At 42.4% G+C, this 19,295-nt stretch overlaps 1 protein-coding gene across 1 annotated transcript; it reads left to right on the top strand.

Annotated features, from left to right (window-relative positions):
* The first annotated feature begins 2,391 nt into the window (after nucleotides 1–2,391).
* On the top strand, nucleotides 2,392–6,942 carry LOC129631542 (orphan sodium- and chloride-dependent neurotransmitter transporter NTT5-like). The gene is made up of 5 exons (XM_055552621.1): nucleotides 2,392–2,820; nucleotides 3,090–3,276; nucleotides 3,666–3,867; nucleotides 3,985–4,144; nucleotides 5,633–6,942. The coding sequence occupies exons 2-5, from the start codon at nucleotides 3,106–3,108 to the stop codon at nucleotides 5,643–5,645; spliced, it is 546 nt and encodes a 181-aa protein (XP_055408596.1). The 5' UTR covers nucleotides 2,392–2,820; nucleotides 3,090–3,105; the 3' UTR covers nucleotides 5,646–6,942.
* The last annotated feature ends 12,353 nt before the right edge of the window (nucleotides 6,943–19,295 follow it).

The following is a 19,295-nucleotide window of genomic DNA, read 5'->3' as shown; positions in this document are numbered from 1 at the left end:
CCTGGGTCAAGGCGAGAGAAACTAGGTATCTTGGTCTTCCAGGAATTGGGGGCTAGACACCTGGGACTGTGAGGGATGTGGAAGCAGTTGACCCTTGATGCCTGTGGCCCTGAGGAAGGTCACTGGTGGGGACCATGTCTTCCTGGACCTATGAAGAAGGCCAGGCCAGATGGTTGGTTCTAAGAGCTCCTTCTTGAATCCCTGCACAGGCAGTTTTCTCATCATCTACATCCTGATGATGTTTTTGGTTGGGATTCCTCTCCTCTTCCTGGAGATGGCAGCTGGTCAGAGGATGCGTCAGGGCAGCATTGGTGTGTGGAAGGTCATCAGCTCCTGGATTGGTGGTGTAGGGTATACAAGCTTCATGGTGAGGAGTTCTGGGCTGCCCAGGCCTACCCTTTACACCCCATCCCCATCCTAACCCTCATCCTGGAATGGGTCCCCTGACTTCGCTTCCAAGGGTGAAGTCTGTTCTGTTCCCCAGCTCTCCCTCCGGCTAGCCTACCTTTTTCCCATCTCCAGAACTCTTCATGGTCCCTAGGTGTGCATCATCGTGGGCTTGTACTACAGTGTGCTCATGGCATGGAATCTCTTCTATTTGGTTCAGTCTTTCCAGTCTCCACTACCTTGGTTATTGTGCCCCCTATTAAAGAATTCCAGTATTGGTGAGAAGTGAGGGAAGAAAAGGGTAAATGGGAGGGCTGAAAGGACAGAGGAATGAAGTAGGAAAAGGATCCTTGGGAGAATACGATGAAATGGGACTGGAAGGAGTGGGTGGATGTGAAGAAGGGGGAGGCACACCTGGCCTTGCAGTTTCCTCCATGGCCAGTTCACCTCAGATTCTGAATGCGCACGGACCAGCCCCACCACATACTTCTGGTACCGGAAGGTATTGAAGGCCACAGATGAAATTGAGATAGATGGGAAACCAGTTATGCATTTGAGTGCCTCTGTCCTTGTGATCTGGTTAATCATCTGCATCTCCATGATCAAAGGGCCAAAGTCCACTGGGAAGGTGAGCTACCCTCTGACTTACTAATGCGGTGGACTTCCTTCTATCTGAGATCCCCTAATATTCTCCTAACTTGATGCCTATACGTCTCCAACTTCTCATTCCCTCTAATCTGACCTCCCTCTGATTCCCAATAGCCTTTGATCTTACTCTACAGACTTCTGCCTCTGCTGAACTTTTCTTTGTGAATCATACTTCCTACTCAGATGCTGTATATCTCAGTACTCCTTCCCTACATCATCCTTTTCTCTCTTCTTATCCGGAGTCTCACGATGAAAGGCGCATATTTTGGCCTCAAGAATTTGTTGGCTGCCAAGGTAAGGCATCACCCACTCTTTAAGTCTCTTATCCAAATAGTAGGATTAATAGTCTGATAGAAACCCTCCTAGCTCCCTCTTTCACTCCCTTCTCATCTTCTACCTCCATCATGGCTTGTCTCTCCCCTCTTTGTATCCCCATTTATACGGTACTTTTCCTTCTCAGGTACCAGCCCTGTATTCTGTGGAAGTGTGGCGCCGAACAGGAAACCAGCTCTTTTTGTCCTTGGGCCCTGGCTTTGGCAGCTTCACAGCAATCAGCTCATATATCCCTCGGTCCAATAACTGTGTCATTGATGCCTATGCTGTGGCTTTTCTCAACTTGCTTGTCTCACTGACTACCACAGTGTTTGTATTTGCTGTAATGGGCCACTTGGCCACAAAAAACAACGAAAAATGTTACTTGATGTGAGCCCAATCTTTCATATGGAGATCATCACAAAAACCAGTCTTAGAAATAGCCCACACAATTCCAGTCCAGGCTCCCATCACTCAAGGAAGCTGGCTGTCAATATGGGGTCCTCAAATTGGAGCATCCTAAACCTTAGAAACACCTGAATCCTACCACCTCTGTCTCTTTCAGAGATGCTTTTCTAAACTAGGAAATTCCCAAAGTTGGAAGTTTTCAAAAGTGTGTTCACCCCATTCTTAACTGGAGGCTGCCATGGACAAATTAGAGGATACTTTCAGCTGAACCATTAGACAAAAAAAGGTCCTGCTGCACCAGGGTCCCCATAGCCCGTTCCCCATTTTCTTCTCCTATAAGGTTCATTCCAAAAATGCTCGTCAGACGTTTATAAAAACATCTCCTATCTACCAGCCCCAGTGTTGAGCTCTGGCAACACAGCCAATGGTAAACTAGACTACCATCCCTGACTTCAAGAAAATGAGGAAGCAAATAGTAAACAGATAATCACAAACTAGATGAGGACTAGTAGTAGGGATGATGAGTGGACACAGAGGAGGGAGCTACTAACTGGGAGAAGTCAGAGAAGGTTTCCTGGTAGAGGCAATCCTGAGCTGAGTTTGTTTCCTGACAAGTAATCACTGGGAGTGTTCTTTCAAGTGTTTCCAATTCACAGACCCATATATAAAAACATGCCATTTTTTTAAAAATTGGCCTATACCATACTACTTTTCTGCACTTTGTTGATTTGCCCTCATAAGAGATCATGAACAGATTTCCATGGCAGTAAATAGTACAGTGAGCTGAGTCAGGATTTGTAGGAATTTGCCAAGTGGAGAATGTTTAGGGGGTAGAATTGGGGTAGACTAAGTGCAGATAGAATAGGATAGTTCTAAGCAGAGAGAACATCAGGGACTAAAGACACTAAGACAATCGAGAGAGCATGGCAAGTTGAAAAAGGCTTAGTAATTGAGGACAGCTGAAGTATAGAAGGTTGAGAGAGTTGTGAGTAAGGAAGTTGAAGAGGCCAGCAGGTCAAGAAAGCTGGGAAGCCGTAACATTATCCTGAGATTGTCTAGTAGGAGGTAAAAATCTGAAAACCCTCAATGGTACTATAGGAAAGACCCCTCCAAGAGTCTGCCTCAGTCAGAAATTCTCTGGCCTCACACAGACATTTCTGTGATTATGAAAATAGGTGGCATGCAGGATCCTGGATACCTAGGATTCAGTGCAGGCCCTACTTTAATCAAATCAAAAACTTTAAGCTAGTAATTTCCCTCTTCATCTAGAGGCTGAGGGAGGAGGTTATCATCAAAGGCCAAATGGTTCTATATAATTCTACTCCTGTCCCCAGGAATGCTGAAAAAGTGATGGATCTGGTCATTGCCCAGGTCCTGCCTCCTGAGGCCCACCCTCCAGACAGTCTGTACCATGATCCGAGCTCCATCTACCCCAAGTGGCTCAACAACCTCCCTGAACACATCAAAAGCAGAATCCTACCCAATTTGACCGATTGTGACTTATCTACGGAATTGAATAAGGTAGGTAGGGGGTTGGGGATAGGGCTATAGAGTTCCCCTCAAAGCCCCCAGAGCACCAGAAACTTCCACATTGCTTAGGTGTCTGTAGAATTTGGAAAGGCAATTCTCAGAAGCATCTTGGACAACCAAGGCCAAGATTCATAGTATCCTTTTGTGATAAGGCAGTTGTAGCCTTTGCAGCACAAAGCACTAGAATTCATATAAGCTTCTTTACCCCAACCCCAAAGAGTTGCTAGACCAGGAGGAAATCTTCATGCCTCAAGGCCAAATGAGTATAATAATAGCCATGAACAGGGCTACAGATAGTTTTCTAGGGGAGAGGATGGAAACAGAGTTAGGGCTCCCCAGACTGAGCTCAGAGCCCTCACCATTCTTTCCTTCATTCACAGGTTATGATCGGTCCAGGTGTGGTCATTGTGACATTTAGTGACATCGTCTCTTTGTTTTCTGGACCCACCTTCTGGTCCATCATTACCTTCCTGTTGCTGGTGAACCTGGGGCTGAGCACTGTGATAGGAATCATACAAGGCATCATCACCCCTCTCCAGGATACTTTCTCTTCCCTCAGGGAGCATTCAAAGCTGCTCACAGGTACTCGGACCTATGTCTCTACTCCCACCTATGGCCATCATTTAGTGTAACCCCAATGGGACTTATACAGCACAGGTTCGACACTGACCTTGATTTATATCTGGTGTTTCTCTCCAGTGGGTGTCTGTGTGCCTATGTTCCTGGGCAGCCTCCTTTTTGTGAGGCCCTCAGGCAGCTACTACGTGAACCTGCTGGATGACTACTGGGTATCTCTGCCCCTTTTCTTCATCGTCATCTTGGAGACCATCGCCATGGCCTGGATCTATGGGGCCAGGAGGTGATGTCCCAATCCCAGAATTTCCTGCCACACAACTTAGAGTCCCTTTTGCTCTCACTGCCAGGCTCTTATCCCAGGGCATATGGAGAGATCCCAAGAGGATGGGAAAAAAGAAGAGCATGCTGGTTCCAGGGGAATATCAATATAAAGTGGGAAAGTGGCGAGCAGTCTAGATCAAGTCCTAGGGGCTCCTGAGCTCTTCTTTCAACCAGGGTAGTGTGGACATCTGAAATGTGTAATCCCTTGCTTCTGAAAGCTTGCTCTGTGGACCAGTGGCATTGGCAGCACCTGGAAGAGCTTATCAGAGATGCAGACCCTCAGGCTCCACCCCAGACCTTTGGATCTGTATCTGTATTTTAATAGGAACCCCAAGTGATTCATATGCACACTACCATTTGAGAAGCCCCGTGTAATCCAAGGGTGGCAGTGTTTATAGGTGATAGTGACTCTTGGCATCAGTTTGTTCATTCATGCAACCAGTCACTCTCAAATATTTCTTAGAGCCTCCTATGTGCCATGCAGGCCTTGTGGTGAGTACTGGGGAATATTGAGATAAATTAAATTTAGTTTCTGCTCTCAGAGTCCAAGGAGAAAGACATATCCTTGAGCAGGATGGAGGCAACTGAGGGCACTCTAGAAACACAGATTTTTATCTAAAGAAGATCGAAGAGTCAGTCAAGGAGAGGATGCATGAATAGAATATAGAAAGATGAAGGAGAAGTTTGTCAAGGGAGAGAAAGAGAGAAGGGTGTTCTAAGCAGAAGGAACCTGAATTGTATGTATTGGGATTAAGAAGGTTCACCAAAGAAAGCTGGATGTGTGGGCTTAAAGAACCTACTTTCAGAAAGTTGGGTTTTTATCCTGAAGGGTGATGGAGGAGAGAGATTTAAAAGAAAAACCCTGGGGCTGGGACAGAAACCAGACTAAAAGTGGATGAATTAGTGGCAAGAAGGCTGGTTGTGGAGGTGTGAACAGAAAGGTTTAAGAAATGTTAAGGGTTTTCTTCCAGGTTAGGTTTGGACTGACCCCCACACCAAGGCTGGGTAAGGCTTGAATGGACCTCCCAAAGTCTTGTGACCCTTCCTCCCAGGTTCCTTACAGACCTGAGTATCATGATGGGCCGCCCCATCTCCCCCATCTATCGTTGGCTGTGGTGTTTTCTGTCTCCATTTGTGCTGCTAGTCCTGTTTTTAAGCACCCTGATTCACCTGTCTGTGAAGGAGATCACCTACTTGGCCTGGGACTCAAGAATTGTGAGCCTCCCTCCCCAGACCCCCCTAAGGAGTGGACATGAGACTTTTCAGTCCACTTTTTTTCCTCCCCACTCCCACTCCTAAGTCCACTCTTACAACTAGGACACACTCATCTGATTCCCTGGGGATTCATTTATTTAGTCTGTTGCCTTGGTTTGTCTCCTATCCCTACCCTCTTCAGCCTTCCACTTCAGAGAACCTGGGCATTCTAAACCTTCTTCCCTTTTCTCCATAGTCACATGAGGTGACCCGAATTTATCCATCATGGGCTAAAGCCTTGCTTATATTCCTCGTCATCATCACCGTCCTGCCTGTCCCTGTCTACTTCTTCTACACCATCATCATTCGGGTGGCTTCTCCTGTCTCCATGAGCCACAATACGGCCATAATAACCTTCCAACCTGAAGCTAAGGGGGACTCACCGAAGGTTGGTCCACGGCTTCAAGTGAGGCAAAAAAGACAAAAGATTATTAAAATGGATAAACCAAAAACAGAGGGAAAACTTTCTGTCCTGTGAATAATTCCTATTGGAAATAAAGACTTGGTTCATTTGGCACAACATCACTCCTTTATCAAGGTGGAACTCTCTGGTTGGCAACTTGTATTAGAAGAGGCAAATGCAGAAACTGCTAATGTAACTGGATCCAAATACTAGTTTTCCTGGACTGGCAGAGTTTTTCTGGCCTGATAGGGATTAACATTAGCAGTCATTCCCTGTATTTCCCACACTTTCCCTCACCAGACCTATAACAATGGTGTTCTTGACTTCTGGTATTTGGTTAATGGTAAATGCTGATACTACTTCTCCTAGGCTACTTTCCTCTTGGAATTGGTCTGTATAAGGTCTGGTCCCTATGAAATCAGGGCAAAAATAATCCTGGTAAATTAATCAGTTCAGTGAAACTTTACTTTTGTCATAAAGAAAATCCAAGTTTCCAGTATTGCCTCCCATTGATTGTTAAATTCAAATGCTAGAACGCCAGGTTCTCTCTTCCTGGTTCTTCCTATAAGTACATTAGGCTAAATAGAGTAGAGTCACTGATTATGGCAAAGTAGCTAACTATCTGCTAATTGGTGACCTTGTCAATATCTTCAATACCAAGGGGCTTAAAACTTCACAACATTGTATTTTCTACTAAGGTGGTCTGGGAGTTTGGAAGAAGGCTATTTGGCAGGGAATGAGGGGAGAGTAGAGGCTGACTGCAGAAACTGAAGAAAACCCAAGGAGGACTCATTCTGGGCAACGTGATGAAAAAATAAGACAAAACATACTTTATTACAAGACACCTAAATGTAGCATAAAATATATCAACCATCCTCTTCAAATGTGTAAATGAGCTTAGAATAAATTAGAAGAAATCTTTAAGAGGTCAAAAATTAATTCTAAACTTGAATTAAGATAGGTAAGGTAGTAAAGCTAGTGATCACTTTGGGGGAATTGCCACTGTCTGGTAAGTTAGGGATTTTGATTTCAAGGGCTAGGTGAAGACAAAGCCTTGGTTCCATGAAAGAAAAAGAAACCCCTGTACATAGAAAGCTTAAAGACTGTACTCTCTGTGAAAGAGTTAAATAACAATAAAATGCATATGTCTGTTGCTGTCTTTGATAGGAAAGAAATAGTTTATTTTTTGAGAATTTGTAACTCTTACATGGAATTTTGGTTCAAATTCACACAACTGGCATAATCTGAAAAATCCAAGTTGGGATGAGCATAAGAGGTGTCTGGTGGATAGCACCTTGCCCCAGCACCTGTCATAAGTACATATAAATAATCTCGGGGAAACACAACTTCTACCAGGCTTCACAGGATTCCCACCAATAAACTACCAATGAACATGAGATAACAAAAAGAAATCACAAAATATGCAAGGAAATGAGGCACCCTAAAGGGAGGATTAGCATCAACAATGAGCAGAATCAGACCTGCAAAAACCTTATATATCAGAATTATCAAGTATATAATATAGAATAAATGTGCTTAATATATTTAAAGACAAAAAGAAAGAGTTGAAATTAAGAATGAGGAGCAAGAGATTCTCAGAAATGATCAGGGTATTTGAAAAAGGACCAAAAAGAACTTTTAGAAATGAAAAAATCGTTTGGATTTAAAACATCAATGGGTAGGTTAAACAACAAATTAAAAAACTAAGAAGAGAGACAAATCTAAAGAGAGCATAATGATGTAGCACAGAGAAACCATGGCATTAAAAATATGAGTTTATACCTAAGTGTCCATTGACAGATGAATGGATAAAGATGTGGTACATGTATACAATGGAATATTACTCATCCATAAAAAGGAATGGAACTGGGTCATTTGTAGAGATGTGGATGAACCTAGAGTCTGCCATACACAAGGAAGTAAGTCAGAAAGAGAAAAACAAATATCCTATATTAATACACATATGTGGAATCCAGAAAAATGGTACAGATAAACCTAGTTCCAGGGCAGGAATAGAGATGCAGACAGAGAATGGACATGTGGACACACAGGGGAAGGTGGGATGAATTGGAGGATTGGGTTTGACATAAATACACTACTGTGTGTAAAATAGATGGCTAATGGGAACCTGTGGTATAGCACAGGGAGCTGCTCAGCTTGATGCTCTATGGTGACCTAGATGGGTGGGACTGGGTGTGGGGGGAGATTCCAAGAGTGGGGGGATATATGTATGCATGTAACTGATATATATAGCTGATTTATGTCATTGTGCAGCATAAACACAACATTGTGAAGCAATTATACTCCAATAAAAACAAAATGAGTTTAAGAGACATGGAGGATAGTGGGACAAAGTTCAACACACCTCTAATAGGAATTCCAAAAAGAGATCTTTGAAAGACTACGGGAGAGACAGTATACAAAGACAAATAAAAAGATGACCATATTCCCCAAATCAAGGAAAGACTCAAATCCTTGGACTGAGGAAACATAACAAATTGAAAAGATCAAATAAAAGGAAACTGCAGTATCCCCAAAATAAAGAGCAACCAGGCAGAAAAGACATTGCCTATAACGTATCAACAGAAACAATAAAAATCTATTATTAGGACTGGAAAAGAGTTTTATTTGAGCCAAACTGAGAGCTACACCCCTGGAAATACAGAGTCAAGAAGCACTTGAATTGTGTTCTGCTAGACTACAAGATGGAGGTGGCTTATAAAGGCAAAAACTGCAAAACTATTTAAGTTTTTTTATCAAGATTATAATCAGAGGCTGCAAGAAATAAAGATGCTTATTAAGCAAGGGTTGGTTGGGGCCCAAAATGGTTGCCTAGTTTTACGGGAAGACCCTGAGATCTCAGGTTGCAGCTGCCAGCTGCCAGCAGACACTGTTTTGAGAATGTCTGTTGGTGTCTTTGAGTCTGATACAGTCCAGAAAATTCAAGTTCTCAGTTGATGGAGGAACCTGTCTGAAACCATATCCACAATGGCCATCCAGCTCCAATTTGGATGCCTGAACTGCAATCACTCCATTTTTACTTTTTAAAATGCATTATTTTCTTTAATGGTTAAAGCAGATGTACAATGACTCGAAGGACATGAGTTTGATCAAGCTTCGGGAGTTGCTGATGGACAGGGAAGCCTGGCATGCTGCAGTTCATGGGATGGCAAAGAGTCGGACATGACTGAGCGACTGAACTGAACTGAGCCACATATGTTTGATAGGCCACAGGCGGGCTGTTTTGGTTATCATAAAGCTTAAGTTACATCATGTATAAGTTAGAATGACTTTCATATACCTCAATATGTGAAAATTTCTTCCATCAAAAGGAATGACAGAACTTCCCTATTGGTGCAGTGGATAGGAATCCGCCTGCCAATTCAGGGGACACAGGTTTGATCCCTGCTCCAGGAAGAAGCCACCACAGGAAGCCCTCACAACGCAACGAAGAGTAGCCATGCTCTCGGGAACTGGAGAAGGGCCCTCCTGCAGCAGCAAAGACCCAACGCAGCCAAAAATAAATAAATAAAATGTACAAAAAGGAATGACAGTCCACAGCTGGTTTCTTATCAACTGCAAGAGAATACAGGGTACAGCAGAAGAGTATCTGCCAAGAGGTGAAAGTAACTGTCAACTTAAAAACGTAAATCCAGCAAAACCAATTTCTCCAGAACAAAGCAAAATAGAGATTTTTCAGGGAAGCACAACAGTTTTCCACCCACAAATCTTTGGTAAAGAGTGTACTTCAAGGAGGACTTCCCTGGTGTTCCAGTGGTTAAGAATCCGCCTGCCAGTGCATGGGACACAGGTTTGATCTCTGATCCAAGAAGATTCCACATGCTGCAGGGCAACTAAGCCTGTGCATTGTAACTACTGAAGCCCAAGTGCCGTAGAGCCCATGCTCCACAACAGGAGAAGCCGCTGCAATGAGAAGCCTGTGCACTACAACTGGAGAGTAGCCCTCGAACATGGTGATGAAGACCCAATGCAGCAAAAAATCGAATAATTTTTTTAATTAAAAAAAATTTTTTTAACTTTAAAAAAGAATATATCTCAAGGAGTAGTAAAATGATCCCAGAAGGCAGGTCTGAGACTGAGACAGAAGAAATGCTGAGCCAAGAAAATGATGATAATGTGGGTAAATGTAAACACATGTTAAATCTTATAAAGCAATAATAGCAATAGTTAATTTGTATGGTTAAAAAACTGACAAATAGCTAAAATACTGGGCAGCTATGTATAATACATAGCTAGAGACGGAGAATGATACACTCAGCAGAACGATAAACACTGATCTTTGGACGCCGATAAAAATGCATGTTAAAATTTCAAGGGTAACTACTAAAAAAGGAACAATTTATAATTTATGTATTGCTGCTGCTGCTAAGTCACTTCAGTCGTGTCCGACTCTGTGCGACCCCATAGACGGCAGCCCACCAGGCTCCTCCGTCCCTGGGATTCTCCAGGCAAGAACACTGGAGTGGGTTGCCATTTCCTTCTCCGATGCATGAAAGTGAAAAGTGAAAGTGAAGTCGCTCAGTTGTGTCCGACCCTCAGCGACACCATGGACTGCAACCCACCAGGCTCCTCCATCCATGGAATTTTCCAGGAAAGAGTACTGGAGTGGGGTGCCATTGCCTTCTCCGAATTTCTGTATTAGCTAAGGTAAATAATGATGGCCTCTCTAACAGATCAAACAAAATCTCAGTGACTTCCAACAATCAAATTTTATTTCCTGCTTACACCAGAATACAGAACAATATAGCCTGGAATGGGGGTGGTGCTCTTTCTTTCATCTTAGGGCTCTTCCCTCCTCTAGGTTCTGGAGTTCTTTCCAGTGAGCTGGTGCACGTGGAAAGAGAATGAGTTTTATGGGCCAGATGTGAAAGTGAAGCATGTCACTTTTGTTCACACTCTATTCACCAGAATGAGAAGGCTGCAAGAACCGGGGAACACTGCTCTTAGAAAACACTAGTAACTGCTGCTGCATTCACACACCAGCAGCGGCGGTGGGAATCAGTCCAAAAGAATGCAGAACAAAATGTCAAAAGCTAATAAAGAAAAAGTGGGACAAGCAGAAGATAAAATATTAGAAATAAATTCACACATACTAGTAATTGCAATTATTTATACATGGACTAGTAAAAAGGCAACTATTGAAGACTGAATTGTTTTAAATCCAGCTCACTGCTACTTATGTGTTGTTCAGTCACTCAGTCGTGTCTGACCCTTTGCGACCCCATGGACTGCAGCATGCCAGGATTCCATGTTCTTCACTATCTCCTGGAGTTTGCTCAAACTCATATCCATTGAGTCGATGATTCCATCCAACCATCTCATCCTCTGTCGCCCTCTTCTCTTACCCTCAATCTTTCCCAACATCAGAGTCTTTTCCAATGAGTCAGCTCTTCCCATAAAGTGGCCAAAGTATTGGAGCTTCAGTTTCAGCATGAGGCCTTCCAATGAGTATTCAGGGTTGATTTCCTTTAGGACTGACTGGTTTGATCTCCTTGCTGTCCAAGGGAGTCTTAAGAATCTTCTCCAACACCACAGTTCAGTTCTTCAGTGCTCAGCCTTCTTTATCATCCAACTTTCACATCCATACATGACCATTGGAAAAACCATAGCTTTAACTAGACAGACCTTTGTCAGCAAAGTAATGTCTCCACTTTTTAATATGCTGTCTAGGTTGGTCATAGCTTTTCTTCCAAGAGCAAGTGTTTTTAATTTCATGGCTGCAGTCACCATTTGCAGTGATTTTGGAGCCCAAAAAAGTAAAGTCTCTCGCTGTTTCCATTGTTTCCCCATCTATTTGCCATGAAGTGAGGGGACCAGATGCCATGATCTTCTTTGTAGTGGGAACTCCCAATAATGTACTTTCACAGCCTTGAGAAATTTCACAGAAATATCACCTGGGAAAACAGCATATATTAAGAAACTATTTTAATGGTTATCTTTCACTTTTTTCCTAAGAATAATCGCCTTATTACAAACCCCAAGGCCAGACCCAGAACGGAGTATGACTGGGATCATGAAAGCAAGGACCTTGGAACACCAGGTCGGCACCAGGCATTTATGCTGCCTACGCACTTGTTAATTCCTGAGACTAGCCCAGAAGGGAAAGGTCTGGGGTAAACACAAGGAAATCTGGACTATGTCAGTGTAGTCCATGACATTTAGGAGTACATGATTAACACAGCATGAGTCTTGAAAAAAATAAAATCTGAGAAAGTCTTGTAGTCTGCAATTAGGAATAAGAGCTGGACTCAGAGTGGACTCTGCACCTCAGTCCAACAGAGGTTGCAGGTCCCTGGACCCATTGCAACAGATTTCGTGTTCTGTCTTCATTCTCATTGCTCGCTCCTGGACCAATTAGGGCAACACTTAGTTTTTTGAAAGTTGAGTTTTAAGCCAACTTTTTCACTCTCCTCTTTCACTTTCATCAAGAGGCTCTTTAGTTCTTCTTCACTTTCTGCCATAAGGGGTGTCATCTGCATATCTGAGGTTATTGATATTTCTTCTGGAAATCTTGATTCCAGCTTTTGCTTCATCCAGCCCAGCATTTCTCATGATGTACTCTGCATATAAGTTAAATAAGCAGGGTGACAATATACAGCCCTGACATACTCCTTTCCTGATTTGAAACCAGTCTGTTGTCCAATGTCCAGTTCTAATTGTTGCTTCTTGACCTGCATACAGATTTCTCAGGAGGCAGGTCAGGTGATGTGGTATTCCCACTTCTTTAAGAATTTTCCACAGTTCGTGTGGTCCACATAGTCAAAGGCTTTGGCTTAGTCAATAAAGCAAAAGTAGATGTTTTTCTGGAACTCTCTTGCTTTTTTAATGATCCAACAGATGTTGGATCCAGCAATTTGATCTCTGGTTCCTCTGCCTTTTCTAAATCCAACTTGAACATTTGGAAGTTCAAGGTTCATGTACTGTTGAAGCCTGGCTTGGAGAATTTTTAGCGTTACTTTGCTAGCATGTGAGATGAGTGCAATTGTGCGGTAGTTTGAGCATTCTTTGGCATTGCCTTTCTTTGGGATTGGAATGAAAACTGACCTTTTTCCAGTCCTGTGGCCACTGCTGAGTTTTCCAAATTTGCTGGTATATTGAGTGCAGCGCTTTAAGAGCAGCATCTTCTAGGATTTGACATGGCTCAACTGGAATTCTGTCACCTCCATTAGCTTTGTTCGTAGTGATGCCTCCTAAATCCCACTTGACTTTGCACTCCAAGATGTCTGGCTCTAGTCCAGTGATCACACCATCGTGGTTATCTGGGTCATTAAGATCTTTTTTTTACAGTTTTTTTAATGTATTTTTGCCACCTCTTCTTAATCTCTTCTGCTTCTGTTAGGTCCATACCATTTCTGTCCTTTATTGAGCCCATCTTTGCATGAAATGTTCCCTTGGTATCTCTAATTTTCTTGAAGAGATCTCTAGTCTTTCCCATTCTGTTGTTTTCCTCTATTTCTTTGCATTGTTCACTTAGCTCACAGTTTCATTGAGTTAGACAAGGCTGTGGTCCATGTGATCAGTTTGATTAGTTTTCTGTGACTGTGGTTTTCATTCTGTCTGCCCTCTGATAAGGATAAGAAGCATATGGAAGCTTCCTGATAGGAGAGACTGACTGATGGGGAAACTGGCTCTTGTTCTGATGGGTGGGGCCATGCTCAGTAAACCTTTAATCCAATTTTCTGTGGATGGGCAGGGCTGTGTTCTCCACTCTGTTGTTTGACCTGAGACCAAACTATGGTGGAGGTAATGAAGATAATTCAGGGAATGAAGATCATGGCATCTGGTCCCATCACTTTATGGCAAATAGATGGGGAAACAGTGGAAACAGTGTCAGACTTTATTTTTTTGGGCTCCAAAATCACTGCAGATGGTGATTGCAGCTATGAAATTAAAAGATGCTTACTCCTTGGAAGAAAAGTTATGACCAACCTAGATAGCATATTGAAAAGCTTTGCCAACAAAGGTCCATCTAGTCAAAGCTATGGTTTTTCCAGTGGTAATGTATGGATGTGAGAGATGGACTGTGAAGAAAGCTGAGCGCCTAAGAATTGATGCTTTTGAACTGTGGTGTTGGAGAAGACTCTTGAGAGTCCCTTGGACTGCAAGGAGATCCAACCAGTCCATTCTGAATGAGATCAGCCCTGGGATTTCTTTGGAAGGAATAATGCTAAAGCTGAAACTCCAGTACTTTGGCCACCTCACGCGAAGAGTTGACTCATTGGAAAAGACTCTGATGCTGGGAGGGATTGGGGGCAGGAGGAGAAGGGGACGACAGAGGATGAGATGGCTGGATGGCATCACTGACTCGATGGACGTGAGTCTGAGTGAACTCTGGGAGTTGGTGATGGACAGGGAGGCCTGGCGTGCTGCGATTCATTGGGTCGCAAAGAGTTGGACATGACTGAGCAACTGAACTGAACTGAACTGAATGAAGATAATGTTGACTCTGAGGTAATACACAAATGCTTGCACCTTGTTAATTGCACCTTGTGATTTCATGGCTGCAGTCACCGTCCACAGTGATTTTGAAACCCAAGAAAATATAATCTGTCACTGCCTCCACTTTTTCCTCTTCTATTTGCCAGGAAGTGATGTAACCAGATGCCATAATCTTAGTTTTTTGAATGTTGAATTTTAAGCCAGTTTTTTTGCTCTCCTCTTTCACCCTCATCAAGAGGCTCTTTAGTTCCTCTTCACTTTGTGCCATTACAGTGGTATTATCTGCATATCTAAGGTTGTTGATATTTCTCCCGGCAATCTTGATTCCAGGTTGAGGTTCATCCAACCTACCATTTCGAATGATTTACTTTGCATGTAAATTAAATAAACAGGATGACAATATACAGCCTTGACATACTCCTTTCCCAATTTTGAACCAGTTTGTTTTTCCGTGTAAGGTTTTAACTGTTGCTTCTTGACTGGCATACAAGTTTCTCAGGAAACAGGTAAAGTGGTCTGGTATTCCCATCTCAAATCTCAGGAGACAGGTAAAGTGGGCTGGTGTTCCCATCTCTTTAAGAATTTTCCAGTTTGTTGTGATTCACATAAGTCAAAGGCTTTTGTGTAGTCAGTGAAGCAAAAGTAGATGTTTTTCTGGAATCCTCTTGCTTTCTGTATGATCCAACGAATGTTTGCAGTTTGATCTCTGGTTCCTCTGCCTTTTTCTTCGTGGATCATACTTTGAGTTATATGGTTTAATTGACATTAGAACCATCTGTTTTTTTAAAGGTTAAACAAAACTCAGCACTGAACCCATCTGGTCCCAGTGCCTGTATCAATGGTAGACCTCTACTCATCTTCTAAATCATTTCTATTGATTCCTCCTACCCCCAAATTCTTGGATCATTTTTTAACAATTTAAACTTGCTAAATGATATCAGTGTCCTCTAGGGTTTTAGATTTGTTGACCTAGAATTTCATATAGGATTCCCTTAAAATTCTAATTTTGGTGACGATGTTGCTTTTCTCATTCTTAATGTTGTATACTTTTATTTTTACTTTTTTAAAATCAGGCTCACAAGCAGCATTTGGATTATTTAGATTTTTTTTTTTTACTTTTTTCACTTTCTGTTGTATTAATTTCACCTTTTATTTTATTATACTGTTTCTAGCTTGTTTGGGTGTTATTCTGATTTCTTAGGGGGACTATTAAGTTCCTTTTATGCTTCATCTTTAGTAACGAATTCACCTATTAAAATCCGGAGATGCAATACCACCAAACTACTATCTGCCTAGCAACAGATGATCTCACTCTAGCCACAGCAAGGGATCCTCCTCAAAGAATAAACTTGGAGAGAAGATGCTCCAAGAAAGCAGGGATGATGGGGTGAAAGGAGTGGGAAGAACTGAACTATGCATCACACTTAAGCGCGCAGATCCTCAGGTTTCAAAGCTCTGGGAACCCTGGGGAATGCGGCTTCCTTCAGAGAGATAAGTCCAAGACGCCCGCAGCGGTCTACGGACTGTGGGTCCGAAGCCTAGAACAGTGAGTCCACAGGGGCTGGAATAGGGGTCTGAAGAAGGCAGGCACCGCAGATGCGAGCGCATCTTCAAGGTAAATTGCCTAACTCACCTTTCGGCTACAGTGAGATATTAAAATCTCCTCTGACCCCAGTGGCAAATGGTTTCCACCGGCCTTCATACCCTCGTCGCGTGCCCAGGCCGCCCCTCCCCCCACCCCACCCCAAGCCCCCGCAGAAGCGACCGGTCTTGTCCAGATGGCGCGTGTCAGTGGCGGGTAAAGGTGGGGGGTGGTCCCAGTTCCTGGCCTCTCTGGGAGCCAGGCGTCTGTTCCCGCTTCCTGCATCGCTCCGCCTCTGGACGCAGACCTCGGAACTTAGCTTCTCATCTCCCTTTCTTCCCAGGACTTTAGGGGTCCAGGATGCCCTGACCCTGGGAGGGAAGGGTCGGCCCCCAAGCAGGGTAGCAAAACGCCAGCGGTTAGAGCAGAAGTCTGGTGGCCCATCCGGCCCCCTCTCTGCTCCCCCGCTCGCCTCCCCTCTCTTCCCGCTTTCTCTGTCCTCAACCAGGCCTCGGATGGGCCCGACCTGGAGACAACGACTCCCTCCAGCAGGTGATGGGGCTGAGGCCGGTAGGGTTGGGCCTTCACTGACTCTAGACTCCTGGTACTCTCCCTCTCCCGTCTGAATCAAAGAGCAAACTGCAGGTGAGAAGCCTTGAAAGGGTGACAAGGTGGTGGCTGCTGTTGGAGGTAGGGTGGGGGCTGGGAGTCGAGCGGGAAGCAGTGGGCTGTTCAGGTGCTAAACTAAACCGGCTGTGAAGCATACTCAGGAAGATTTCAGCAGACTGTAGATTTGGTTAGGTTTATATAATGACTCCAGAATATTATGTAGCCATTAAAAATCATATTTTAAAAGAATGCCTTATTACCTAGGAAAATATTCATTATATACTCATGATATAATGGAAATGTATATTATATATATCCAATTAATCTCCAATCTGTAAGAAATAACATATATGTTCATAGAGTATATATTAATGTATATTTATATACTCTGACGTTTGGGGCTTCCCAGGTGACTCAGTGGTAAAGAATCTGCCTGCAATTCGGGAGACCCTTGGGGTGGGTTTGATCCTTGGGTGGGGAAGATCCCCTGGAGAAGGGAACAGCAACCCACTCCAGTATTCTTGCTTGGAGAAGCCCATGAACAGGGGAGCCTGGTGGTCTACAGCCCATGGGGTCCCAAAGAGTCAAACACAGGCTGATTGACCAACACTTTCACTTTCGTGTTACATTTAACGGTATTATCCAATATATGTGTTCTATGATCATATCTCATTTGTAAGAAGTAGACATATATGTATTAATAATTGTAGTTTTAAATTTTAATAATTTTAGTTTTAAAAACATTTATTTATTTATTTGGCTGCACCGGGTCTTGTTTAAGGCACACGGGATCTTCAGTCTTCATTTTAACCATGTCTGTTTATGAACAGATATACTAAATTCTAATAAACTCACCTTTACCTATTGTTTTCCTTATGGTTAGCCCTTTCTAAGTTCTGTTTAAGGAATCTTTCTTAACCTCCACATCATGAAGATATTCTCCCATATTAATTTCTTTAGAAGCTTCCTGGATTAATTTTTGTATGTTGTGAGATAATAGTCAAATTTTGTTTTTTCAATATGAATATACATTTTACCCATCATAATTACTTAATTCTGTCATTTCCATGATCTTCTGAGTTGACATGGAATACCTCTCCAGTTACTCAAAACTTTTGCTTCTCTCAGTAATCATTTGTAGGTTTTGACATAAAGGTCTTATCTTTCGTTAGATTGGTTCCTAAACACTTGAAATATCCTCATGTTATTATAAACAGTACCTTTAATTTTTTCATTACCTATCTATTTATTGTTGGTATTAGAAATGCTATTAGTATTCCATTAACTCTGTATTCAGAAACCTTGTTATTACTCACTTATTAATCCAATTATGTACTTATGGATTCTTTTTTATTTTTCACATAAATAATGACACTTTTCCTTCTCTTTCCAAACTTTATACTCTAAAAAATCTTATTCTACTTTCTAGGACCTCATATCAATTATCTATTGCCATCAAAATGCTGTTTAATACATCACTTCAGAATTCAGTGACTTAAAACAACAGGAACTTATTACTGTGTCTCATGAGTTGTTAGGCTGGGGTCAGCAAATATGTGTGGGACTTCTGACTGATCTAAGCTAGCTTGAGCTGGGACCTCTGGAGTGGTTCAGTTCTGGTTTATATGTCTCTGTTTCAACAGATTAGTCTAGATGCGTCCTCATGGTGATAGCAAAAGAGATAGTAAGAGATAGTAAGAGAGCAAGCAACAAAGGTTTTTGCAGCCTAGTCTCTGAATTAGCACACCAGCCTAGATTCAAGTGATAGGAAAGTAGATTACAGCCTGTCTTAGTGAGAGGATCTTCAGAACATTGTGAAGGGAGTAGATAAAGGAAAAATTGAAGATTTGGGGCCATGGATGCTATTAACCTACCCAAATTTTAAATTCAGTTTGACTAGAAGGGATGGTAGTGGGCACCTTGTCTTATTACTGACCTCCAAGGGAAGGCTTTCAAAATTTTATCACTAAGTTTGATATTTGCTGTAAGCTTTTCTGTAAATAATCTCTATGAAATTAAGAATGTTCAGTTTTAGTTGTGGTGCATGGGCTTAGTTGCTCCGAGACATGTGGGATCTTAGTTCCCTGACCAAGGATAGAACTCACGTCCCCTGCGTTGGAAGGAGGATTCAAGGATCTTCATTTTTAGTCCTACTTTCCTAAGAGTTCTTTTTTAATGAATAGTTTTTGCATTTTATCAAAAGTTTACACAAATATTGAGATGATCTTATGACTTGTATCCTTTATTGTGTTATCTTGATTGATTTTTTTTTAAACTTGTAAACTTCCCTGCATTACTGGAATAAACTCAACTCAATTGTGATGTTATATTGTTCTTATGTGTTGATGTATCTGATTTGCTAGTATTTTGTTTGGGAAAGACATAGGAATGTGATTTTCTCTTTTTTCATAATTTCCTGCCAGGTTTTGGTATTAAGGTGAGGCTGGTCTCGCTACTTTTTCTATTCTGGAAGATTTTTATTCAAGATTAGTAGTATTTATTTCTTTAATATTTAGTACAATTCATCAGTAAAATCACCAGGTCAGAAGTTTGCTATGGAGGAATATTGCTAATTAAGAAGCAATTTATTTAAAAGTTATAGGACATGTATCTTTTCAAGTTATGATTTTCTCAGGATATATGCCCAGGAATGGGATTGCTGGATCATATGGTAGCTCTATTTTTAGTTTTTTAAGGAACCTCTGTACTGTTCTCCATGGAGAAGGCAATGGCACCCCACTCCAGTACTCTTGCCTGGAGAATCCCATGGACGGAGGAGCCTGGTAGGCTGCAGTCCATGGGGTC

This window comes from Bubalus kerabau, chromosome 17, assembly GCF_029407905.1.
Source record: "Bubalus kerabau isolate K-KA32 ecotype Philippines breed swamp buffalo chromosome 17, PCC_UOA_SB_1v2, whole genome shotgun sequence".
NCBI lineage: Eukaryota > Metazoa > Chordata > Mammalia > Artiodactyla > Bovidae > Bubalus > Bubalus kerabau.
The sequence above is the reverse complement of the archived record's forward strand: the minus strand, read 5'-3'. Positions and strand labels throughout refer to the sequence as shown.